Below are 26,203 nucleotides of genomic sequence, written 5' to 3'. Positions count from 1 at the left end.
AATGCAAGGTGTGCACAAACATTTCTAGATCATCAGATGCTATTCAACAAGTAACTATAAAGAAGCAACTGTCCATTGCATGGTAGGAGAACCTGAATACATGAAACTATGCTTCCCTTACAAATATTTAACAAAAGAGTTAACAGATTTATTGCTTAAATGTTCACTGACTAGATGTATGCATTATCCTTGGGAAGGGGGGAGAGAGAGAGAAAGGAAAGAGGTTTGCATGCACATGAATTGTGAATAGTAATGTGACATAGGCTAAGATGGCTGCCCTTCTGAAGTAGGTAACATATTCTGTAAAAGTTATACACCATGTTCTTTAAAATATGATTAGTTCTTCAATGAAATGCTTTCTGAACAGAACGGAAAGAAAGTTGAAGGAACTCAGTGAGCCATTAGGCAGTAACTCATTGTCCTACCAAGTATTTACTTAAGAACAATGCAGTCAGTGAACAGTATGAGTGAGAAATCTTTTTCAGAAGAAAAGTGACTCAACAGATGGTCTAGAAATGCAGGCAGAAAAGGCAAAATACTACACAAAGGCAGGCTAGAAATAATCAAATCTGAGATCGGAAAAGCCTACATTGAGGAATAAGGGGGGGAGAGAGAGAGAGAGAGAGAAAGGAAATTACACCAATCATTGTTAGTAGATTAAACTAACTGAAGTACAACTGCTCAGTTGTCCTTTACAAATATCAGTATGCTTAGCTTTCAGAAAGTTTGCTGAAATGGCAATGTGGAGCCTCATGCCCCTATATTCTGCATAAACATTTACTCTTACAGAATAGCTAATTACCATGAGCAAGATGCAGTCTACAAATACAAAGAAAACAATGGAGTAACTGAATCAAAAGCCAAAGGCTGACCAGATTGAAACTACAAAAGATTCCAGCTTTTATAGATAACACTTAATTGGTTAGAAGGGGGAAAACAAACAGACCCTGACCATACTGCTTACAAGAATCTTCTTTAAAGAATGATTTAAAAAACAGAACCATTTGATAGAAAATTTACATTTACTACTTTCAGATATAAACACCATTATTAAATGGTGTTTGATAATACCATTGACCAATCATAAGGACATTTCTGCCCAATGTTGCATATACACAACAGGGACCAAATGTGTACACCTGTAGGCCTGGCAAATATGGATTAAGTAACTCTGAAGTTTAGAAAAAAAAGAAACAACCAGGATTTTGAGCTACAGTTTTTCTGTTAACTTTTAATAAGAAATCAAAATTATGCTTTTCCATCCTAATTAAATAACTGCAATACAAGAGAATAAAACATGCAAAACAAAAATTCTGATCAGCTGTGTAAATTTGCTGAGTAACTCAAAAGAAGTTCCTGATAAAATAAGTCAGGAAATGTCATCACCACATCAAAGTTTCACTTCCAGCTGATTCCCTGTCTCTGCATAAAACGCCCTTAGAACATCCCATATGGCTGGCTTACCAGAAATCTGTGTTTCATCTCCAACTGAAGCCATCCTGTAGGACTTCAAAGGAAACACAGAGGTTTCTAAACACACACACACACACACAAAAATGTGAGAAGATGCTTCTAGGTCAATGACCACAGGATATGACAGGGCCTAAAAGGATCATCCCTCTATACATAGTCTCAAGAGATACTTATGTACAACAGACCAGTAGTCAGTACATTTCACTAAAAAGTCACTGTGTGTCATTGTAAAGACCAATTGCATTTGTCTTTTGCAACTTAAAGTTATGCATAAACCTAAATTACAGAAAGGGATAAAATTATTGGAAGAAACAAGAGAAACTTGCAGTAACAGGGGGAGGGTCATAGGGGCTTTTCATCCCTGGAGGTCTTCAATCAGAAATTGGACAGACATCTGTTGGGGATGCTGTAGCTCTTGGTTTGCTGCATCTAGCAGGGGGGTTAGACTACATGGCCAACAAGGTTGCTCAACGTTATGGACTGGAGTGCATTCCACCAAGTTAACATGGTTCCTCTTCTGCGTTTGACTAGCGGTAGAAGATTTCATTTCAGAACAAGTATTCCTGCAGATACTACTAAAATACTTTAGAAGTAAAGATCATTAAAGCTTTACATATATGCATGCATGGCTTCTTATATATGGGTGTAAATTCCTGCAGGACCAAATTATTATTTAAAAGTATCTTTGTAGGACCAAATCCTAGACAATTTATCAATACAACTCTTTGTTTAAAGGGGGCTGACCACAACACAATACTACTGATGCCTGGTTACCATCACAGGTGTGGTACCACTGCCAGCAGTTACTTGAACAGAGAAGCATCTGGCATGCCAAATCCTGAAAGTCCTCCTTTAAAAATTGCATGTATACTTGTATGAACATGGTACAGGTCTAAAAAATACCAAGTTTTAGACTCTTTTGAAACTACTACTTCGAGTTCATTTCTCCTGCTAACTCTGGTACACCAAAACCATTCACTCAACAAGGTTTAAGAGACAATTCCAATGGCAGCAGCGTAATCTGAGCCATCAGAAAATGATTCAGCAAGAGCATTAGTCTTGCAGTCATAACCTCAGTAGAGTTAGGTGCACCTAACTCAGCATAAGATCATATCCAGAATCATCTCTTAAAGCAGGGGTCTCCAAACCCTGGCCCAGGGGCCAGATGCGGCCCATGACAGGCTCTATCTGGCCCACAGCAAGCCACTTGCTTGCTCGACCAAATGTGACCAGAGCTGTGCTCCAGTTGCATCTGGAGGCTGTTCAGAGGGCTAGGGAGGCCATGAGCCTCCACTCAGAATGCCTTCTACAGGCCTAAAAACATCACTTCCTGGTTTTCCTGAAAAACCAGAAGTGATGTTTTGGGCTGTCTGAAGGCTTTCTGAGGCTAATGTATTTATTTAAATGTTATATTTAAAATTTATTTATTTTTCCAGCCCTCGACACCATGCCAGATATTTGATGTGGCCCTCTGACCTAAAAGTTTAGAGACCCCTGTCCTAAAGTACAGGCCAACAGATGACTATCTTCTCCAAAGTTTTAAATGATACACTTTTTTCTTTTAATGTAAACAAAGAAAATGCACAATAGTAAGCTACTATGAATTTTTGCAAATCTTTTATAGCGCAAAATTCACCACCAACATTTCATTTAATTCACATTTTGTTGATTTAACATTTGTTGTTCCAAGAATCACTCCATATGGCTTCTCTCAGGAAGAGAAGCAGAAACAGCACTCACCCACCTTAAGCACTCGAATTCAGATTAGTCCATTCCTATTGGACAGAACAGTTTATTTCCCCTGAACTGGTCTGAGGCCCTACTGAGGATCTCAGCTTATATGGGAACAGCACATAGACTGATGCCCAGCATTGCCTCCTTTCTCAAGAACATGTCATAAGTACATCAGAAGAGCCCACTGGATCCAGTCAAAAGCCCATCTAGTCCAGCTTCCTGTATCTCACAGTGGCCCACCAGATGCCTCAGGCAGCACACAAGACAAGAAGGAACCCACATCCTGTAATCACTCCCTTGTACTTGGCATTCTGAGGTCATCTTACCCATTTCGGACAGTTGACTCTTCAAGATGTTCTAACATCATTGCTTATGTAGCATCACCATGTTTGCCTGCTCAATGGGGTACCTGTCAATGCATTCAGGGTACTCCAGAGATACTCATGAAGCTGGGATACCCCTCCTCTCAACACAAGGGGGGGGCAGGAGATTAAGAGGCCAGACATAGCCCACCAATTAGATTGAGGAGGGCAGTGGCGTAGCTAGTTTTGCAGGGTGCCTTACTTAAGTGTGCAAGTGGACTCACCCCCTCAGAGCAATAGGAGCAAAACAGAGGTACAGGTTGAGACTTATTCCTGTGCCTTCAAGCACTCAAGTTTCAAGCACTCACATGGATAACAAAAAACACACTATAGCAAATGAATTTAAAAGTTTCTTTGCTCCAGTGATTTAAAAACAGCCTTGCTGACCTTCCTGGTGTAAGACAAGTCATTAAGAAGACAATCCACCAGCACTTCATTCAGCCCCTCCCTTCACCAATGCAAAATGATCATCTTTCTTTCATGTGCTGGGGGGAAGGGAGGGGTCCGCAGCAGAGAGAAGGATTGATGGATTGTCAGCCTATTGCCCTCTCTCTCTCTCTCTCTCATTCAGAAGGCTATTGTTCAGTCATGAAGCTGGGATGCTGCAGCTTCCATCAGGATGGGGTACAAGCCATGATGTGTATGCGCAACCTCCTGATTTTAGAAATGGGCTATGTCAGAATGCCAGATGCAAGGGAGGGCACCAGGATGAGGTCTCTTATTATCTGGTGTGCTCCCTGGGGCATTTGGTGGGCCACTGTGAGATACAGGAAGCTGGACTAGATGGGCCTATGGCCTGATCCAGTGGGGCTGTTCTTATGTTCTTATGACTGTTCAGTTTTTTAAACTGATTTTAAAGGGCTGCATTTTTCCCCTTCTCCAGGGATCAGCACATTCCTTCTCATTTGCAGGGGCCATTCCTGTTGAGTCAAAACCATGTATAAATAGGCTGGACCTGTATACATCTGGCTCTGAAGAGGGGTGCTTGCACACCACACTGAGGCTCCCTGCAAAACTTAGTGCTTTGCACCCCCTCTAGCTATGCCACTGGAGGAGGATCAGCCTAAATAAACTGGCTCCTGCTTAAAAGCACAGCAGGAAACAAAAGCGATCCCCAGAATAACCCCCAGACCAAGACAGCCTTTGTGACCACATGACCTCTGGCACTGCTGAAGATGTGAGCATCTGAGTGATGACTACAGTCTCTTGGCTGCATGCTGTGGGTTGAGTTCAATCAATAGTAAGTGCATTTAGGAGGACAGCGGAAGGCAAAGGCTATTTCCACACACCTGAACAGAGACCACTTGCAGGCAGTGGTGTAGCCAGAGGAGGTGCAAAGCACTAAGTCTTGCAGGGAGCTGCGCCAGAGTCTGCAAGCGTCCCCTTCCCTTCAGAGCCCTTCTGGGCAGTTGGCTCCAAGGGGGGGCTGCTTCCACCTCCTGGCAAGGCTCCCTGAAAGACTGAGTAGCCCAACCCTGCGCAACCCTTCTGTGCTCAGAAGTAAGTCCCATTGCACTCAGTGGGGCTTACTCCCAGGAAAGGGTGGATAGGCTGGTTGCCTCAGAGCCCAGCCCTGTGCATGTCATGTCTACTCTGAAGTAGATTCCGGCGTAGTCAATGGGACTTACTCCCAGGAAAGTGTGCATAGGCTGGTTGCCTCAGAGCCCAGCCCTGTGCATGTCATGCCTACTCTGAAGTAGATTCCGGCGTAGTCAGTGGGACTTACTCCCAGGAAAGTATGCATAGGGTGGTTGCCTCAGAGCCCAGCCCTGTGCATGTCATGCCTACTCTGAAGTAGATTCCGGCGTAGTCAATGGGACTTACTCCCAGGAAAGTGCGGACAGCTGCAACCTCTGCAGCAAGCCCATTGGGGTGAGCGGGCCTCGCTCCCAGGTGCGCGTGGCCAGGAGCGCAGGCTTCCTCCCAGCACGGGTGGGCGGCACTGCGGCCCGAGCGCCCGGCCCGGCCCTTCTGCCCAGAAGGCGGCCCCACCGCAGCCAGCGGGGCTCACTGCGGGAGGGCGCGGGGCCTCGCCCCCTTGGCCGCGCCACCGCCTTCCCCCGGCGGGGCCCGGGGCGGCCGGGGCTGGCTGAGGCTGGGCGAAGCCTGGGGAGACCTCCCGCCGCCGCGCCCCACTTACTCCGCGGTCCTCCTCGGAGAGGAAATCTGGGCCGTCGTCCGAGCCTTCCTACGCGGGGAGAGGAGAGGAGAGAGCGGAGGCCGCGGTTAGTGAGGAGGCCGCCGCCCCGCCCCGCCCGGCCCCGCACCCGCACCCGCACCTACCATCATGGCTGCTCCCAGCCCGGCCCGCTCGGCGCCCGCGCGAGCGTCGCAGGCAGGCAGGCAGGCAGGCCCAGCCCGCCGCGCGGACAGGCGGCGCGGGGCGGGGCCAGCCGGGCGACGGGGCCGCGTGCTCCGCCCGCCTGGCTGGCTGGCTGGCCGGCTGAGCGCGGCGGCGGGGACGCACCTCTGGCCCGGGCGGCCGCCCACGCTGCCCAGGACGGGCTCCCCGCCTCGCTCCGGGGCAGGAAGGACACCGGCAGCCCGAGCCCGGGCGGGTCTACTCAGGCGGAAGCCCCGCTCTAGTCAGTGGGCCTTGCTCCCAGGCAAGTGTAGGCAGGGAGGCACAACAGCCCCCAAGCCTGGGCAGGTCTGCTCGGAAGCAAGCCCCACTGTAGTCAGTGGGGCTGACTCCCGGGCAAGCGTAGGCAGGTAAGTAACTGCCCAACCCTATGCGGGTCCGCTGAGAACGAGCAGCCCGATCCTGCGCATGTCTACTCAGAAGTAAATCCCTTTATGGTCAATGGGTCTTACTCCCAGGAAAGTGTGGATAGGATTGGACTCGAAGTCTCCTTAAATTCAGTGGGACTTGCTCCCAGCTAAGCCTGCACAGGATTGTGCCCTGAACATAAGAGCAGCCCCACTGGGTCAGGCCCAAGGCCCACCTAGTCCAGCTTCCTGTATCTGAGCAGTGAAGTGGCTAAGTTTGCAGACGACACCAAACTTTTCCGAGTGGTAAAGACCAGAAGTGATTGTGAGGAGCTCCAGAAGGATCTCTCCAGACTGGCAGAATGGGCAGCAAAATGGCAGATGCGCTTCAATGTCAGTAAGTGTAAAGTCATGCACATTGGGGCAAAAAATCAACATATAGGCTGATGGGTTCTGAGCTGCCTGTGACGGATCAGGAGAGAGATCTTGGGGTGGTGGTGGACAGGTCGATGAAAGTGTCGACCCAATGTGCGGCGGCAGTGAAGAAGGCCAATTCTATGCTTGGGATCATTAGGAAGGGTATTGAGAACAAAACGGTTAGTATTATAATGCCGTTGTACAAATCGATGGTAAGGCCACACCTGGAGTATTGTGTCCAGTTCTGGTCGCCGCATCTCAAAAAAGACATAGTGGAAATGGAAAAGGTGCAAAAGAGAGCGACTAAGATGATTACGGGGCTGGGGCACCTTCCTTATGAGAAAAGGCTACGGCGTTTGGGCCTCTTCAGCCTAGAAAAGAGACGCCTGAGGGGGGACATGATTGAGACATACAAAATTATGCAGGGGATGGACAGAGTGGATAGGGAGATGCTCTTTACACTCTCACATAATACTAGAACCAGGGGACATCCACTAAAATTGAGTGTTGGGCGGGTTAGGACAGACAAAAGAAAATATTTCTTTACTCAGCGCATGGTCGGTCTGTGGAACTCCTTGCCACAGGATGTGGTGCTGGCGTCTAGCCTAGACGCCTTTAAAAGGGGATTGGACAAGTTTCTGGAGGAAAAATCCATTATGGGGTACAAGCCATGATGTGTATGCGCAACCTCCTGATTTTAGGAATGGGTTAAGTCAGAATGCCAGATGTAGGGGAGAGCACCAGGATGAGGTCTCTTGTTATCTGGTGTGCTCCCTGGGGCATTTGGTGGGCCGCTGTGAGATACAGGAAGCTGGACTAGATGGGCCTATGGCCTGATCCAGTGGGGCTGTTGTTATGTTCTTATCTCACAGCAGCCCACCAAATGCCCCAGGGAGCACACCAGATAACAAGAGACCTGCAAGGCTTCCTGGGAATTGTAGTTAAGAACATAAGAACAGCCCCACTGGCTCAGGCCATAGGCCCATCTAGTCCAGCTTCCTGTATCTCACAGTGGCCCACCAAATGCCCCAGGGAGCACACCAGATAACAAGAGACCTGCAAGGCTTCCTGGGAATTGTAGTTAAGAACATAAGAACAGCCCCACTGGCTCAGGCCATAGGCCCATCTAGTCCAGCTTCCTGTATCTCACAGTGGCCCACCAAATGCCCCAGGGAGCACACCAGATAACAAGAGACCTGCAAGGCTTCCTGGGAATTGTAGTTAAGAACATAAGAAAAGTCCCACTGGATCAGGCCATAGGCCCCTCTAGTCCAGCTTCCTGTATCTCACAGCGGCCCACCAAATGCCCCAGGGAGCACACCAGGTAACAAGAGACCTGCAAGGCTTCCTGGGAATTGTAGTTAAGAACATAAGAACAGCTCCACTGGCTCAGGCCATAGGCCCATCTAGTCCAGCTTCCTGTATCTCACAGTGGCCCACCAAATGCCCCAGGGAGCACACCAGATAACAAGAGACCTGCAAGGCTTCCTGGGAATTGTAGTTAAGAACATAAGAACAGCCCCACTGGCTCAGGCCATAGGCCCATCTAGTCCAGCTTCCTGTATCTCACAGTGGCCCACCAAATGCCCCAGGGAGCACACCAGATAACAAGAGACCTGCAAGGCTTCCTGGGAATTGTAGTTAAGAACATAAGAACAGCCCCACTGGCTCAGGCCATAGGCCCATCTAGTCCAGCTTCCTGTATCTCACAGTGGCCCACCAAATGCCCCAGGGAGCACACCAGATAACAAGAGACCTGCAAGGCTTCCTGGGAATTGTAGTTAAGAACATAAGAAAAGCCCCACTGGATCAGGCCATAGGCCCATCTAGTCCAGCTTCCTGTATCTCACAGCAGCCCACCAAATGCCCCAGGGAGCACACCAGGTAACAAGAGACCTGCAAGGCTTCCTGGGAATTGTAGTTAAGAACATAAGAACAGCCCCACTGGCTCAGGCCATAGGCCCATCTAGTCCAGCTTCCTGTATCTCACAGCAGCCCACCCAGTGCCCCAGGGAGCACACCAGATAACAAGAGACCTGCAAGGCTTCCTGGGAATTGTAGTTAAGAACATAAGAAAAGCCCCACTGGATCAGGCCATAGGCCCACCTAGTCCAGCTTCCTGCATCTCACAGCGGCCCACCAGATGCCCCAAGACTCAGTCCCCGTGTAGGTCTACTTAGAAGCAAGTCCCTCTGGGCTCAGTGGAGCCCAGGAAGTGTGCGCAGGAGCGGGGCTCCCCTTCCTCATGGCTCTTTCCTTCTTTTGCTTGCAAAGAGCAGAGAAGACCAAAAGGGGCTTCCCCCCTGTAATTGGAGGGGAGGATGTCTCTTCTACCCCTTCATTCTGCTGCACCTGCAGGACACTCAGCCTGCACAGGCAACAGACTGAGCCTGCAGGGGCACCCGCTTTGAATGCTGCCCCCTCCAGTGGTGCAGCCAGAGCAAGTGCAAAGCACCACAGGCATGGCTCCAAGGGGGAGGGTCCACTTGCAAGGCCTGTTCAGGCACCTACAGAACTTACTGCTTTGCACCCCCTCTAGCTACACCACTGTCCCCTTCCCCATGTAAAAATATCTCCTTGAGAGTAAAAAACTCACCACTTCCGCCTGCCTGGGGAGATTTGAGCCCAATTCATTACCTGTGGTGCTAATTTTGTGCTAATCTTCCTTTTTTGAAGTAGGAAGGCGTTCACAACTGGTTTCTCTTTGCAGTCTGCAGTGGCGCCATCCATTTTCCCACTTCAGATCTCTGCTGACTCCTTCCTGCCTCATTCTCAAATCAAAGCAAATAATTGCAGTGTCAACAGCCTGCAAGAAGATCTGTAATGAGGGAGACAAAAGGCCTGTATAATATAGAAGGTTCACTGGATTTTCCCTGTAAAGCAGCCAGTTCTATTAGTCATACTGCCTTTATGGAACCTTCAAATTCAGAACCACTATTTTTCACATTTTTATACCTCCCTTTCTCCAAGGAGCTCAGGGTAGTGTACATGGTACCTTCGGTCCTCGCAACAACCCTGTGAAGTAGGACAGGTTGATAGTGACTGGCCCAAGGTCATCCAAGAGGCTTCATGGCTAAGCAGGGATTTGAACCTGCCTCCAAATACCAATTTCTGGGGAGCAACAATGAGAAGAGGCTGTTTCCTTCTAGCCCTGTTTGTGGACTTCCTGGAGCTGTCTGGTTTGCCACTATGGGGCACAAGACCCTTGGACTGTTCCAGCCTGTCTCCTCATACATTCCCATATGTAGGTCCATACAACATGGCAGCCATTACTTCTTGACCTAGTCAAGAAATACATTGTAAATTGGACAGAGGGATGGATAATGGAAGCTTGGGTTACTCCTGGCAACTGCTTGAGCCACCTTAAGGATGCTTGAGTCCCTCTTGTAAGACTGCTGTTTTGGAGATGTGCAGAAACCTGGCCAGAATTACTTATTGCATTCTTTATCTTTTGTTGTCACTAAATGAGGGCCATCTCCATCTGCCTGAAGTGTTGGGAGACATAGGGCACAATCCTAACCAGGTCTACTCAGAGGTAAGTCCTATTGTGTTCAATGGGACTTACTTCCAGGAAAGTGAGGTTAGGATTGCAGCCTTAAAGTTCTCTAAAGGGCAGGTGGCTGGGTGACAAAATCATTCCCAAATGAACTCAGTTCTAGCTCCTTCAGTTGGTTTCACCTTTAAGAAGTTAATATCCAAAAGAAACTTACAACCCAATCCTATCCAGCACAGGAGCAGCAATGCTAAATGGCTACTGCTGCATCATATCCAAGGATCTGAGCAGGCTGAAGGTCTTCTCAGAGGAAGGGGAAAGTCTGCTTCTCAGTCTGCTCAATGGGGCTACTTGAGTTAGCGCCAGCTAATTTTGCAGATGCAGACTCAAGAAGCCCTGTGTCAGGCTTTTGAGCCTGACAAGGAAGATAGGATTCAGCAGAGGAGGCCTCTCCCTCCCCACTGTTCTGCCCTAGCTCTGCCCTCTACCTGCCCAGAAACATCTCCCCATACCTTCCTGCCACCCTCCCTGCACCCCCACGCTACTCAGCACTTACCTTAGCTCCCCCAGCAGCTGGACTTCAGCTGCAGCATTGATGAGGCAGTGCAGGCCTCTGCACTGGCATCTCTTACTCACTGGTTGGCACAGTGCCAGTGCTGGGGTGCCATTGGACTGGGCTGCCCATTGCTCTCCTAAACCGTCATTTTCATCAATGTCAGACATGCATATTTTGTGAGATTTCAGAGCATATGATCAACATCCTATTATTCCAGTGATTCCTGTCATCAAGGTAGGAAGTCTTCCTTGAACTGCTTTGAAAAGTCATTACTTCAGCTTCAGTCTGAGGTTCCCAAACGAGGTGTAGCAGTGCTCTGGGGCTTCGCAACAAGTCTCCTGGGCACCACAGGCCAGCCAAGCTGCATGGCAGTGTGAATGCAACAGATCACTGAGCAGAGGTTCTGCTTCATGAACGGTTGTTCACTGCAACCTCCTTCCCTCCCTGGCCGCTTCACCACTGGGTTCAGTAGTCGGTTCACCACTGGCACCATTAGAGCATCATGTCGCAGATGTGTTTGGGAACCACTGGCTTAGACTGAAGTCACGTGCAGAAATTCACATGGTAGTGGTCATTTTCCACTGAATAAGCACACTTTAGGATGCAAAACTCACAAGGGTTTCCTTATCCCATGAGTTTTGTGCCATACATTTTCCAAGTATTCCTTTGCTACTGATCACTCCCTTAAGCTATATGTTTAGAATCTTCCACATGGATTTTCTAAACATGTCGATGAACAACTCGAATAGTTCTCAATATTCCTGTGTTTGGTAGGTAAAACTGCGATGTAGATTGTCCTGGAGAGCCCCTCTTTGCCACAGCTCACCCTCTCCTTGTTTTCAGCTTTAAAGAGCAGCCATTTCCCCCCCACACACACACCTGTGGCAAGTAGGAGAGATGCCAGTGAAAGTGGCTGTTGCTTACTCTTTTGCTCTGTCATCTGCTTAGGATCTGGGGGCAGAGGAGAAGGAGGGGGAAGCCAAACATGCTTCAATCCTCTTCTTGTTGGGGCGCAGGGGAGGTGCCATTGGGTTATGTTACTCTAGGTATGCCTGCCCATAAGAGGGGAAAATGTCTGACTTTTCCAGGGAGAGTTCCTGAAGTGTCACGCCAGGACTATGCAAACTACTATATGATGGAAAATGTGGTGCTGGGCTGTGTGGGTATGTTTTAATGTTCCCTCCCCTTTATAAAGACTTGGGAGGGGGGAGTGTATTTTTTTGAAAGCCCTAAAACCGATGAGGTGCTCCTCTTCCTTAATTCACAGGAGCCAGGTGGTCAAAGTCCATGAGTCAGGGAGTGAGCTCTTGAAGTTTGCTTATTAAACAATCTCTTAATAAATAATTTGGTAGCTTGAGCATCAGGGCAATCAGTGGAGTTAATGCTTCAGAAGATGACTGTAAACATTATAGTTAACAATGTCTTTTTCTAATGGTGACATGGCGCCCCTTGGCTTCCTTCTTCATAATTCTGCGCTTCAGAGGACGGCAAACAGTGCTTCTTACAGAGCTGGGAAACCCTGAACAACCCTACGGAACAGTTGACACAGGAAGGGAGGAAAAGAGAGGGGAATTAGGAGTGCCTGGTGCTATAGAGAGCAAGCCAGTACAGCCTCATACTGCCATGCTGTGTCTTTGTATGCTGTACTGCATTATTTACTTAGTTACATTCCTGTACAAATAATTTTTGTCTGCTACACTAGCGTATGTGTTCTGGGTAGCAACCATAGTTTGCCCCCAATCAATGAGTCATGGAGAAGTAGCAGCATTTTGCACTAAAGACTGCTAAAATGCCATGCTGTGATGATATTCCTGTGGTTTAGCCACCAGCCTAAATATTAGTGAAAGATTATGCAGCCTCTTTTGAGAATTCCGATGTATGCAGAGTGGGTACTAGAATTGTGGAATATATGGTCCCTTTGCTTTGGCAGCATATACTCAGTACATGGATTCATATAGCACAATCCTAGTCGCCCTGGGTCCCGTTAGGGAGAAGGGCGGGATAAAAATAAAGTTTTATTATTATTTATTATTATTATCCTATGCATCTCTATTCAGAAGTAAGTTCCATTGAGTTCAATGGGACTTACTTCCTTGAAAGTGTGTAATGCATTGCGGGCTTATAGTCCAATCCTATGCACGTCTACTCAGAAGCAAGGCCCATTAGATTCAACGGGGCTTACTTCCAAGAAAGTGTGGATAGGATTGGGCTGTTAGAGCCCAATCCTATGCATGTCTACTCAGACGTAAGTCCCGTTACAGTCAATTGGACTTACTCCTAGATAAGTGTGGATAGGATTGCACCGTTAGTAACCAAGGGAGACTAAACATTGGCCTGGGTGACTAAATGTTCCATAACCCATTAAATCAGTGATTCCCAAACTGTGAGTCGGAACCCACTGCTGGGTTGTGACCTGATTTTTGATGGGTCCCCAAAGGGTGATGGGAAAATCAGGTAACTGATTGCCTCAAGTCCTGGGGCTATTCAAAAATCAGATACTGTAACTCAAAAATTTTCAGTCTTTTTCAGCTCATGGCACACTGACAAGGCACTAAAATTGTCAAGACACATCATCAGGTTTTTGACAACTGACAAGGCACTCCGTGCTGCCAGTAGGGGGTTCACATGCCCCATTGGCCCTACTAATAAATAACCTTCTCCCAAATTCCTGTGGCACATCTGTGGAACACTTGCGGCACACCAATGTGTCATGGCACAGTGGTTGGAAATGGTTGCTGTAACTGCTAATTACCCTGCAAAAGCTCAGCTCCTGCAGTTTGCAGGCATGTGTAAATATAGGGAGATAAATGAGGGTCTTTTTCTGGTGATTATTACTTATAAATAAATAAAATATTTCTTTTTAGATGTCCTTTTTAAAAGCCTGGTAAACCTGGGTGGGTCCTGTTAGAATGTCGTTTAAAAAGTGGGTCCCAAGGCTAAAATGTTAAATACAAGCCATGTTTAGTATCACTGGCACAAGTCTCAGGCTCGTCTTCTTCCCTTTCCCCTTCATTTGTGTGTGGGGGAGGAAGGCTGCTGCTGCTGCTCCTCCTACCTGAAAACAGAGCAGGATCTGTCATTTCAGATGAACCTGGAAAATCCAGGTGGTTTTAAACACTGTGTGAGCAAACCAGAATAAAAAACCAGGATCAGATCCCAGTTTGATATTGTGGCTTATTCACAAACTGCTTAGAACTGAGATTTCTGAGATTTCTGTTGTTGCCTTATGCAACAACAAATTCTGCTTTGTCTCAAACTAGGGACAAAAGCAACACATTTTTATTTATTTGCAAACATTTCACCCCACCTTTCCTAGTCCAACGGGAAACTCAAGATGGCTCCCCACATAAGTTTAAAACCAGCAATCCAGCAACAGCAGGCCCGTCTTCCATGCATGAAAGGGAGGGGGAACAGCCAAGGCTGGTCATGCTAGTAGTGCTGAGCATGGTTTAATCATTAATATGGTGATGCAGCACTACATCCAGGGCCAGTTGGCCTTGGGCAGAGTCCTGCTTTTGGCTCCCCTTGTTCATTCCCCATATGGCGCATGGGGCACCACCACAGCCATCAGTACCTACAGCTCAGGGACCAGTCTAGCCAGAGGGGCCCTTTGGTACATGTGGATCTCAATCGGTACCCTACCTCACCAGCCTCTGACACCATTTTGATCCCATCTGAACCCTGCTCCGATGAGTGACACCTGAGTCCCTAAACATCTTGAGGCATACAACCAGTAGTTCCCATTGCCTAGAGTCTGTTTTTCTTGCATACAATGGTGCATGTGCAAGGATGCCTCCAACTTATCATTGAAGATGTTCTTATTTCGCCCTTCTGCCCCCACAGAGGCCACCAGGACAACTCACAACTGTTATAAAACAGGCAATAAAGTCATTGATAGGATATTTCCAGTCTGCCCTCCTCCCACTTGGCTACCCCAATCAGCCCAGGACACCAACTCTCTGCAGAGCCCAAAGCCTAGATTCCAAACCACCTGCAGAGTCAGGCAGCAGTTACCATGGAAGACATTTTGGGCAAGTGAGAGAGGCCAAGCAAGTGGAATTCACTATGCCCGAGATTGAGGCAGGTCTTCCCATGTTGTGAGTTACTGATTCCCAAAAGCTGAGACAACACAGGAATTGCAAGAGAATGAATTTGGAAATGTGGAAAAAAGACTGCTTCCATTTCCTTAACTTCAGAAAAAACCCAGAGGATATTCACTGGGTTATGTAGACTCTTCCTGTCACATTATGTTTAATGTAAATATGTAATTTCTTAGTCTCCATTTTGAAAAGCAAACCAAGGCAAAATTAAAATGACTGTGAAGAAGGCACAAAGAGGTGCAATAAGAAAGAACGTATTAGAACAGCATTTCTCAGCGTTTGTCCTCTGTACTACTTTGCATAGTTGGATGTACCACTGGAAGTAACTGGTAATTATGTCATCCCCAATTCCTTCCAGATTTGGAGGTCAGACAGGATGAAACAAACACCGGTTGCAAGCTCAGGGTGGACAGGGATTTTGAGTACATGAAAAGTGCATGCTAGAGCTCTGCCTGCTGAGCTGAGCCTCCCAGCACTGTTTGTCATGTTGTGTTGCTGGTCCCACTGCCAGGGAATGGGAGCTGCAAGTACCAGCTGAAACCATCTCAAGCACCACTGCTTGAGAAGTGCTATATTAGAATGGCCTCACACACACAAATATGACTTATTGCATGTGGAATAAGTGTGAATAAGACTGCAGTCATGTGCACACTTACTCAGGAGTAAGCCCAAGTGAATTTTGTGACATTTACTTTTGTGTATACATGAATAGCGATTCTTCCCAAAGTTCTCCTTAGGAGGAGGGAACCAGGTAAGTATTTGCTTTGGCAGGGGGATTGCAGCAACACGATCCGCAGGATCCTGTTGCTATCAGGGACAGCAGGGATTTTTTTTTTTTAACTTACCTCCAGCCAGCGCTGGAGGAGTCTGGGGAGCCCTCTGCAGCATGCCCCAAGCCTCTGCAAATGGGATAAAAGAAAAAGAAAAAACAGGCACTTCCGGTTTTCATCACAAAACCAAAAGTGCTCTTTTTTCCCCTTCTTTTCACAATTACAGAGGCTTGGGGAGCCCTGCTGAGGGCTCCTCAAGCCCCCCCCCAGACCTTCTAGGACTCCAGCACTGGCTAGAGGTAAGTATATAAGAAGAGTCCTTCTGGATCAGGCCAAAGGCCCATCTAGTCCAGCTTCCTGCATGTCACAGTGGCCCAACAAATGCTTCAAAGAGCACACAAGACAACAGACACAACCTGTGTCCTGGTGCTCTCCCCTGCATCTGGCAGTCAGAGGCAACCTACCTCTAAAACCAGGAACTTGCACATACCTGTCATGACTTGTAACCCATGATGAAATCTTCCTCTAGAAATTTGTCCAATCTCCTCTTAAAGGCATCTAGGCAAGATGCCATCACTACTTTTTGTGGCAAGGAGTTCCACAGACTAATTGCACACTGGGTAAAGTAATATTTTCTTTTGTCTATCCTAATCCTCCCAACACTCAATTTTGGTAGATGTTCCTGGTTCTAGTGTTGGGTGAGAGGGAAAAGAGCATCTCTCTATCTATCCATCCCCTGCATGATTTTGTATGTCTCAGTCATGTCCCCCCTCAGGCGCCGCTTTTCTAGGTTGAAGAGGCCCGAACATTGTAGCCTTTCCTCATAAGGGAGAGGCTGCAGCCCAGTAATCATTTTGGTTGCTCTCTTTTGCACCTTATCCATTTCCACTATATCCTATTTGAGATGTGGCAACCAGAACTGAACACAATACTCCAGCTGTGGCTTTACCATTGATTTGTACAATGGCATTATAATATTAGCTGTCTTATTCTCAATGCCTTTTCTAATGATCCCAAGCATGGAATTAGCCTTCTTTACTGTTGCCGCACATTGGGTCGACACTTTCATTGAGCTATCCACAAGCACCCCAAGAGCTCTCCTGATCTGTCTCAGACAACTAAGAACTCATTAGCCTATATGTAAAGTTTTGATTCTTTGCCCCAATGTGCATGACTTTACACTTACTTACATCGAAACGCATCTGCCATTTTGTTGCCCAGTCTCCCAGTTTGGAGAAATCTTTCTGGAGCTCTTCACAATCTCTTCTGGTCGTCACCACTCAAAAGTTTGGTGTCATCCGCAAACTTGGCCACCTTGCTGCTTAACCCTGTCTCCAGGTCATTTATGAAGTGGTTGAAAAGCACCAGTCCCAGGACAGATCCTTGGGGCACTCCAGTTTTCACCTCTCTCCATTGTAAAAATTGTCCATTGATACCCACTCTGCTTCCTGGTCCTCAACCTGATCCTAATACTTGCCCTCTAATTCCCTGACTGTGGAGGTGTCAAACCCTTCTGAAAGTCCAGATAAAAGAAACCCCTCCTGTCTCTGGCAGCAGTGCGATCCTGGAGTTTGTTGCTGCCTTCCCCCCTCCCCACCTCTTAAAGAGGCATAGATAAGTGCCTCCCTGGCTGGTGGGTGTTTGAGAACCACTGATGTATAGGATAGGATTGCACAGATAGGCCTGCCAATCTTTTTTTTATGAGGTGTAACTAAAAATTAAGGCATAGCTATCTACACCTCAGCCCATGCTCTGTAATGGATTATACCTAGTTCAGTGGTTGTCAAACCTTTTAGCACTGGGACCCACTTTTTAGAATGACAGTCTGTCGAGGCCCACTGGAAGTGATGTCATTTACCTAGAAGTTATGTCATGGCTGGAAGTGACATCATCAAGCAGCAAAATTTTTAACACCCCCATTTGACAAAAGTAAATCAATCAAGTAAATTAAAAGTTTAAAATAAGCATAAATTTAACGAATTTAAAATAAAGAAGAACCCTCCTAACCCTTTCAAGCAGTTGCTGATCTGTTTAAAAAAAATCTCCAAAGGCTGCAATCTACACATACTTACGTGGGAGTAAGCCCCATTGACTGTCATTGTTAAAAGCATATAGTAGCCTGTTAAAAGTACAGTTCTGTAATATTTCCCCAAATGTGGTCACATACTATGGTAGCACCAAGTCTAATATACATTAAAAATAAAATACACATTGAATGGGAACCCACCTGAAATTGGCTTGTGACCCACCTAGTGGGTCCCAACCCACAGTTTGGGGAAACTCTGACTTACTTAGTTTTCTACTTTCTGAGATTTTTTTCATGTGAATATTAGCCCCTTATTCAAGCACTACAAGCCACAATGGGCAGTACTTCAAGCTGTTTTCATATAATTGAATGGTAATTACAGGTTGGGTCTTGAATTCAAACCCACTGTGGAGGGTGTCCTGCATTTTGTACAAGAGAGGGAGGGGCACAATTTTTTGTGCTTTCATTGTCCAGTTTCCTGCACCCCCCAAAAAATCTGCTCTTGAGAATTGAATGGCTCCTAGAAACAAGATGGTAAACAGCACAGGGAACTGGTGAGGGGAGGGAAGAGAGAGGAGCCAAAAATCATGCCCCACTTGTGAGAACAGGACAGCACTTTAGAGAGGGTTTGGATCCAGCCCATTGAAAAGAAGTGGTTAAACTTCTTTAACTTGTGTGGTTAAACAAGTTTTGTTGGTAGTTAACTACAGTACTAGTAATGATTATGATTTGCATCCATTACATACAAGCCCCATTATTTAAAGAATCCATTGTTTATCATACTGAATATTCTGTATAAATACCAGGAAATGACAACTAGGTCACTAAGGAAAGCAGGCATGCTGGCAATTACCAGTGGAGGGTGAGGCAAACCCTTTTTCCCTTCCTACAGCAAGCTGCTAAGATCAAGCTCAGAGCACAGTCCAAACTGTGCCTTTGGCCAGTGCAGTGGTTGCCGCGCCAGTCAAAGATGTCACAAACGTGCCATAAATCCCACTGCGACACCACATGAATAAGCAGCGCCAATGGAGCAACCTTTGCCGCCATGCCACTGCCGTATTTGGAGCCCCTGGCCACTGGCACAAGCAAGGCACCAAGTGGCAGTGGGGAGAGGGTTGTGTCTTGCTGGTTGTTTCTTGCTGTCTTGTGCGCTCCCTCAAGCATTTGGTGGACCACTGAGATATAGGAAGCTGAACTAGATGGGCCTTGGCCTGATCCAGCGGGGCTCTTCTTATGTGGGGGTGGGGCGGTTGGCATCAGGAAGGGTAGGCAGACCCAGCATGGGAAGGGTGGGGTTGGTGCAGACCTCCTCCTCATCCTAACTCCCTTCCCAGGCTAGCAGCCCTACACAGGACTGCTCAGACTTCTGCCAGCTAAATAACTGGCAGAGATCTGAGTAGCCCCATTAGAATGACTGGCTGGGGTGTTACCAAGAGTAAGGGGGAAAATATCCCCTTACTCCAGCCGGGTCCCAACTGGCGTTGAGTACAGTGCAGGCCAGGCGATCTGACTGTGCCAGTACTAGTTAGGATTGGACTGTCAATCTGTAGTATTTCTAGGGCATGGGCTACAGAATAATAAAACAGTCTGCATCTGTGTGAAGAAAAAAAAGGCACCTTTTCTCCCCTGTTGGCATATCTAGGACTGTGCGTATGCTGTAATTTTCAGGAGCAGAGCAAAGACCACAGAATGTGGCATGGATCACATAATTTAGTCTTCTAAGAATGTCAGCTTTTGATTAAGGTTTCTCATTCTTGCAGTTGAGAAAATATGCTTGAAAGTGTATAGCCAAAGTCTGGCGAGACTGCAGAAGCCAGGTGTTGGTAAGATTTCCAATGGTTTGGGTGCAGTTAAGTGGCTCATGCAGTCCCTTGCCCCTCCCCAAATTTGTATCAGCTGCTTCTTCTAAATGGAGAACATTGCAGAATTGTGTAAAATAAAGATTTGTGCAGCCTTGCACAGTGGATATGTACTGGTTTGATTGAATTATTTCACTCTGATCCTGAAGATATGAACTAGTACAGTGTTGCTTAGAATAGCAACAATGGGACAAACTACATGTTCTTTTAACAGTGCACTATGCAGCTACAGACATAAAATAGCATGTACACAGGTTGCCCAATATGTCTATTTAAGTCCCTTCCGTTCTGCTCCTGATCTGGATCAGGCCTCCACACAGGAAAACAAACTCACCACTGTGGAAACTCTGCCGGAACTAACCTGATTAAAGTAGGCTGCAATCCTAACCACACTTTCCTGAGAGTAAGCCCCATTGAACAAAATAGGACTTACTTCTGAATAGACCTGGTTAGTCTTGTGCCCATAGTCTCTAGTGTGACCTAAGCCAGCTACAGCCTGCTCCTTCTGAACACGGTATGGCACAAACCATGTTCCCCTGAGAATCTAGCAGGGTGGCTGACAATTTGAGCTTGGTTCAGTAAAATTGTTTTGTGGTTATTCTCTTCAGTGCTAGGTTTTCTCATCTCACATCTACAGAAAAGGAGTGTGAACTTCTCCTAAAACAAAATGACCCCCAGCCACAGTATAAATGGAAAAGGAATTATCCTCTATGGAAGAAATTTTCAAACTCATTTCCCCCCTTCTTATCTCAGCTCTCCCTCTGCCCAGTCAGTCTTGGCCACACCAATTGCTTCCTTTGTCTTCTGCCTCCCTGATGTCCCCAGGAATCCCCAGATCTTCAGTCTTATCCAGTTATTGAACTCTTGTTTTTCCCCATTGTCCCAGCAAGGGGTCACAATTATCAAAGTTATTGGATGTCTGGGGTTGCCTCCATGCAGTTCCCATGGGTTGTTTTGCCGATGACTTCACAGCTGCTTCCAAGCCCTAACCCAGGGGTGCTCAAACTTTCAACTTTAGGGATGCTGGACCTTTAACAAGTGTCCCACAGATGACAAGCTGCACCTGCTGAAATTCTCGCTTCTATACACTTGTTAAAGGTCCAGCATCCCTAAAGTTAGATTCGTTAGGCACTGGGGAACGTTTTGGGACAAGCGGGGCCTGTACAAGAGGGACGGGCTCCATTTGAACCAGAATGGAACCAGACTGCTGGCGCATAACATTAAAAAGGTGGCAGAGCAGCTTTTAAACTGATCCCTGGGGGAAGGCCGACAGGAGCCGAGGGGCATCCGGTTCGGGACTCCTCATCCCTATGGGATGAGGATGGGGAGGTTAGAGAACAACAAGACAAAGGCAGGGTAGGAGAAGAAATTGGGAAAGGTAGGGTGATGGGATGTGATAAACGGTTTGGCACAATGAGAGGATGCGGGGACAAAGGAGCGAATAAGCAGCCCATCCTGGGGCATTCCGTGTATAAATGCTTTTATGTGAATGCCCGAAGTCTACGAGCAAAGGTGGGAGAACTGGAATGTCTGGTGACAAGGGAAAATATTGACATAGTGGGCATAACGGAAACCTGGTGGAATGCGGAGAATCAGTGGGATACCGCAATCCCGGGCTATAAACTCTACAGGAGGGACAGGCAGGGGCGTGTTGGAGGTGGGGTGGCCCTTTATGTTAAGGAAGGGATAGAATCCAGCAAAGTAGAGATTGAAGGTGGGTCCGACTCCACCGTAGAATCTCTGTGGGTTAAATTACCAGGCTTGTGCAGCGATGTAATACTGGGGGTGTGCTATCGTCCTCCAGACCAGAAATCTGATGGGGACCTTGAAATGAGGAAACAGATCAGGGAGGTGACAAGGAGGGACAGGGTTGTAATCATGGGGGACTTCAATTATCCTCATATTGACTGGGTCAATTTGTGTTCTGGTCACGATAAGGAAACCGGATTTCTTGACGTGCTAAATGACTGTGGCTTAGATCAGCTAGTCAAGGAGCCCACCAGAGGACAGGTGACTCTGGATTTAATTTTGTGCGGTACGCAGGACCTGGTTAGAGATGTAAACGTTACTGAGCCATTGGGGAACAGTGATCATGCTGCGATCCGTTTTGACGTGCATGTTGGGGGAAGAATACCAGGCAAATCTCGAACAAAAACCCTTGACTTCCGACGGGCGGACTTCCCTCAAATGAGGAGGCTGGTTAGAAGGAGGTTGAAAGGGAGGGTAAAAAGAGTCCAGTCTCTCCAGAGTGCATGGAGGCTGCTTAAAACAACAGTAATAGAGGCCCAGCAGAGGTGTATACCGCAAAGAAAGAAGGGTTCCACTAAATCCAGGAGAGTGCCCGCATGGCTAACCAGCCAAGTTAGAGAGGCTGTGAAGGGCAAGGAAGCTTCCTTCCGTAAATGGAAGTCTTGCCCTAATGAAGAGAATAAAAAGGAACATAAACTGTGGCAAAAGAAATGTAAGAAGGTGATAGGGGAGGCCAAGCGAGACTATGAGGAACGCATGGCCAGCAACATTAAGGGGAATAATAAAAGCTTCTTCAAATATGTTAGAAGCAGGAAACCCGCCAGAGAAGCGGTTGGCCCTCTGGATGGTGAGGGAGGGAAAGGGGAGATAAAAGGAGACTTAGAGATGGCAGAGAAATTAAATGAGTTCTTTGCATCTGTCTTCACGGCAGAAGACCTCGGGCAGATACCGCTGCCCGAACGGCCCCTCCTGACCGAGGAGTTAAGTCAGATAGAGGTTAAAAGAGAAGATGTTTCAGACCTCATTGATAAATTAAAGATCAACAAGTCACCGGGCCCTGATGGCATACACCCAAGGGTTATTAAGGAATTGAAGAATGAAGTTGCAGATCTCTTGACTAAGGTATGCAACTTGTCCCTCAAAACAGCCACAGTACCAGAAGATTGGAGGATAGCAAATGTCACGCCTATTTTTAAAAAGGGAAAGAGGGGGGACCCGGGAAACTATAGGCCGGTCAGCCTAACATCCATACCGGGTAAGATGGTGGAATGCCTCATCAAAGATAGGATCTCAAAACACATAGACGAACAGGCCTTGCTGAGGGAGAGTCAGCATGGCTTCTGTAAGGGTAAGTCTTGCCTCACGAACCTTATAGAATTCTTTGAAAAGGTCAACAGGCATGTGGATGCGGGAGAACCCGTGGACATTATATATCTGGACTTTCAGAAGGCGTTTGACACGGTCCCTCACCAAAGGCTACTGAAAAAACTCCACAGTCAGGGAATTAGAGGACAGGTCCTCTCGTGGATTGAGAACTGGTTGGAGGCCAGGAAGCAGAGAGTGGGTGTCAATGGGCAATTTTCACAATGGAGAGAGGTGAAAAGCGGTGTGCCCCAAGGATCTGTCCTGGGACCGGTGCTTTTCAACCTCTTCATAAATGACCTGGAGACAGGGTTGAGCAGTGAAGTGGCTAAGTTTGCAGACGACACCAAACTTTTCCGAGTGGTAAAGACCAGAAGTGATTGTGAGGAGCTCCAGAAGGATCTCTCCAGACTGGCAGAATGGGCAGCAAAATGGCAGATGCGCTTCAATGTCAGTAAGTGTAAAGTCATGCACATTGGGGCAAAAAATCAAAACTTTAGATATAGGCTGATGGGTTCTGAGCTGTCTGTGACAGATCAGGAGAGAGATCTTGGGGTGGTGGTGGACAGGTCGATGAAAGTGTCGACCCAATGTGCGGCGGCAGTGAAGAAGGCCAATTCTATGCTTGGGATCATTAGGAAGGGTATTGAGAACAAAACGGCTAATATTATAATGCCGTTGTACAAATCGATGGTAAGGCCACACCTGGAGTATTGTGTCCAGTTCTGGTCGCCGCATCTCAAAAAAGACATAGTGGAAATGGAAAAGGTGCAAAAGAGAGCGACTAAGCTCATTACGGGGCTGGGGCACTTTCCTTATGAGGAAAGGCTACGGCGTTTGGGCCTCTTCAGCCTAGAAAAGAGACGCTTGAGGGGGGACATGATTGAGACATACAAAATTATGCAGGGGATGGACAGAGTGGATAGGGAGATGCTCTTTACACTCTCACATAATACCAGAACCAGGGGACATCCACTAAAATTGAGTGTTGGGCGGGTTAGGACAGACAAAAGAAAATATTTCTTTACTCAGCGCGTGGTCGGTCTGTGGAACTCCTTGCCACAGGATGTGGTGCTGGCGTCTAGCCTAGACGCCTTTAAAAGGGGATTGGACGAGTTTCTGGAGGAAAAATCCATTATGGGGTACAAGCCATGATGTGTATGCGCAACCTCCTGATTTTAGGAATGGGTTAAGTCAGAATGCCAGATGTAGGGGAGAGCACCAGGACGAGGTCTCTTGTTATCTGGTGTGCTCCCTGGGGCATTTGGTGGGCCGCTGTGAGATACAGGAAGCTGGACTAGATGGGCCTATGGCCTGATCCAGTGGGGCTGTTCTTATGTTCTTATGTTCTTATGTTCTTAAAGTTGAAAGTTTGAGCACCCCTGCCCTAACCAAGCCTCTTCATAAGTTGGATGTTCCTAATTTGAACATCAGTAAGCCAGGTGCCTTCTGTACATGTTTACTCAGAAGTAGGTCCTCAGTGAGGCTTACTACCAGATAAGCGTGTATATAGTATAAGCGTGTATAGTAGATATAGCAGTGGTTCCCAAACTTTGCACTGTGGTACCCAAAGGCGCCACGGCAAACTCACAGGGGCGCAGCAGGAAGTTCCTGCTGGCCTCTTACTGATTCTCCCAGGCTCCGCTATCTTGAATTGCCCATGATATCGCATGATTCAAGATGGTGACACCCAAGAGAGCCGGGTGATGGCACAACAGGGCTCCATAACTGTGGTAAGTTTGGGAAACACTGGGATATAGGCTTGCAACCTTAGGGGCTTTGTCTTGCCAACAGGCTGGTTTCAGTGTGGAAGAGGCCAGAAATGGGGAGATCACTGATCATTCTCATCAAAATAGAAAGGAAAGCTAGGTCTATAGGCAGCTTTCCAAATAACTTTGGAAAACCATTACCAGACTGCCACGTCCTGCTAAGGACAGCAGTGTGATGGCAACCTGTGTCAAGCCAACCCAATCTGCAACCCGTTACACTTGGCGTTTGCCTGGACAAGCAGCACCCTGCTGACTGTCAGTGCACTGCTTGTATCAGCCACAACTGAAGTCTGCCTGAACCTCTCCTAAACAGTAAGCATGATAGATGGTAGGCTGGACCATCATGACCAATTGTCATATAGCTATGTGAAACTGCACCCAGGCAGCCAACTTTTGTGCAATGCATTTTTATTAGGTTTAGTCAAAGAGGACTTGCACATCTGTTTTCCAGAGGTGATTTAATTACTACAGAAAAGTGATTGCATAGTCAGAAGACGAGGAGAAACTTGAAGCAGATGATAGCTTCCAGAACTACCGTGATAATTGAGTTACACGTTAGGCTGCAAGCCTCTTCTTTGTCACTAGATGGTGCTAGGGATATAATTTTAACACAACCACCACCTGCAAAAATGTGCAACCTTATGAACAGCCTCCCCATGCAAAGTGAATTTCCTTCCATTTTAAATTGCAAACCTTATAACCCTCCAAATTGCTCAGCTGGTGGAAATAAGGAAGACTATGCACTTTAAGGCACATTTGGCTTTTTGGAGAGAAACACTTGTGTAGATCAGAAGAGTACAGTCCTTCTCAGGTTTCCTTTGGTTGGGTTCACATTGTATAGCAGACAAAGGACCCAATCCTATCCAACTTTCCAGCTCCAGTGTAGCCACAATGCAGCCCCATGATAAGGGAACACATGTTCCCATATCTTAAGCAGGCCCCAGTGACTGTCCCTCCACCACAGGGTGCAGCACACACCCCACTGGCACAACGGCACCAGCACTAGAAAATTGGATAGGATTGGGCCCATACACAGAATCCTCGGTGAGGCAGGAAAATGAACATGCTAAGAGCAACCTAGCTTTGCAAATTCTGTAACACTTCAAGCACTATTTGGGAAAGGCTAAAAATTTCTCAGAACAGCAGTGGCCCTAATCTGTGCGTGCACATTTTTGTTGACTGTTACAAACACCTATTGGATCATTCCTGGACCAAGCAGAACTTGCTTTCCCTCCCCAAAAATGAGTTCTATATACCAGTGCAGAGTTAGGATTGTGTATCTTTTTTAGTTCATGGAAAAATATAAATGGATTCATATATCAGCTTTAGCGATTTAGAAATGAAGGCACTGACTGGATTAACCGCCTCAACAGGGAAAAAAAGCATTTCCCTTCCTTCCGCAGCATGTTTGCTTTGCTTTACAATGCCTTTGTCTTCAGCAATGGGCACAGAAGATGTTAAAACTGGTGTTAAGATCAGCATCAGCATCTCTAAGCAGATTTAGCATCAAGAAAGGCAAATGCAATGGAACCACTATGGAAGGAATATGCCTTGTTTTCATAGCACACCTTCTCTGCAGATGATTTTTCTGGCATTTGAAGCCATCAAGAAAACATGACAAACAATTACAGTATTCTAAGATCAATAGTGATAGAACAGCTAATCTAGATACAGGTACAAAGTGGTAGCATTCAAAAACAGAAATCCTGCAATTGCAAATGTAAAAAACATACACACACAGGTTGGCAACCTTCCGTCTCAGAAGACTTTGGTATCACGCTCTGAATGGTGGTTCTGGAACACACACATAAGAACATAAGAAGA

General features: G+C 47.0%; 1 protein-coding gene across 2 annotated transcripts in view; it reads right to left on the bottom strand.

The window, feature by feature from the left end:
* SNX6 (sorting nexin 6) overlaps positions 1 to 5,909 on the bottom strand; it is a 28,869-nt gene extending 22,960 nt beyond the window's left edge. The window contains exons 1-2 of one of the 2 annotated variants that reach the window (XM_066612416.1): positions 5,853 to 5,909; positions 5,710 to 5,757 (exon numbers count right to left, since the gene is read on the bottom strand). In XM_066612416.1, the coding sequence (XP_066468513.1) occupies positions 5,710 to 5,757; positions 5,853 to 5,858 (54 nt within the window). In that variant the 5' untranslated portion in view covers positions 5,859 to 5,909. Of the gene's footprint in view, positions 1 to 1,464; positions 1,531 to 5,709; positions 5,758 to 5,852 lie in introns of those variants that run through there. The other variant, XM_066612417.1, reaches the window with a different exon arrangement.
* Between the last annotated feature and the right edge of the window lie 20,294 nt (positions 5,910 to 26,203).

Source organism: Tiliqua scincoides, chromosome 1 (assembly GCF_035046505.1).
Source record: "Tiliqua scincoides isolate rTilSci1 chromosome 1, rTilSci1.hap2, whole genome shotgun sequence".
NCBI lineage: Eukaryota > Metazoa > Chordata > Lepidosauria > Squamata > Scincidae > Tiliqua > Tiliqua scincoides.
Note: the sequence above shows the minus strand (reverse complement) of the source record. Positions and strands in the feature narration are given on the sequence as shown.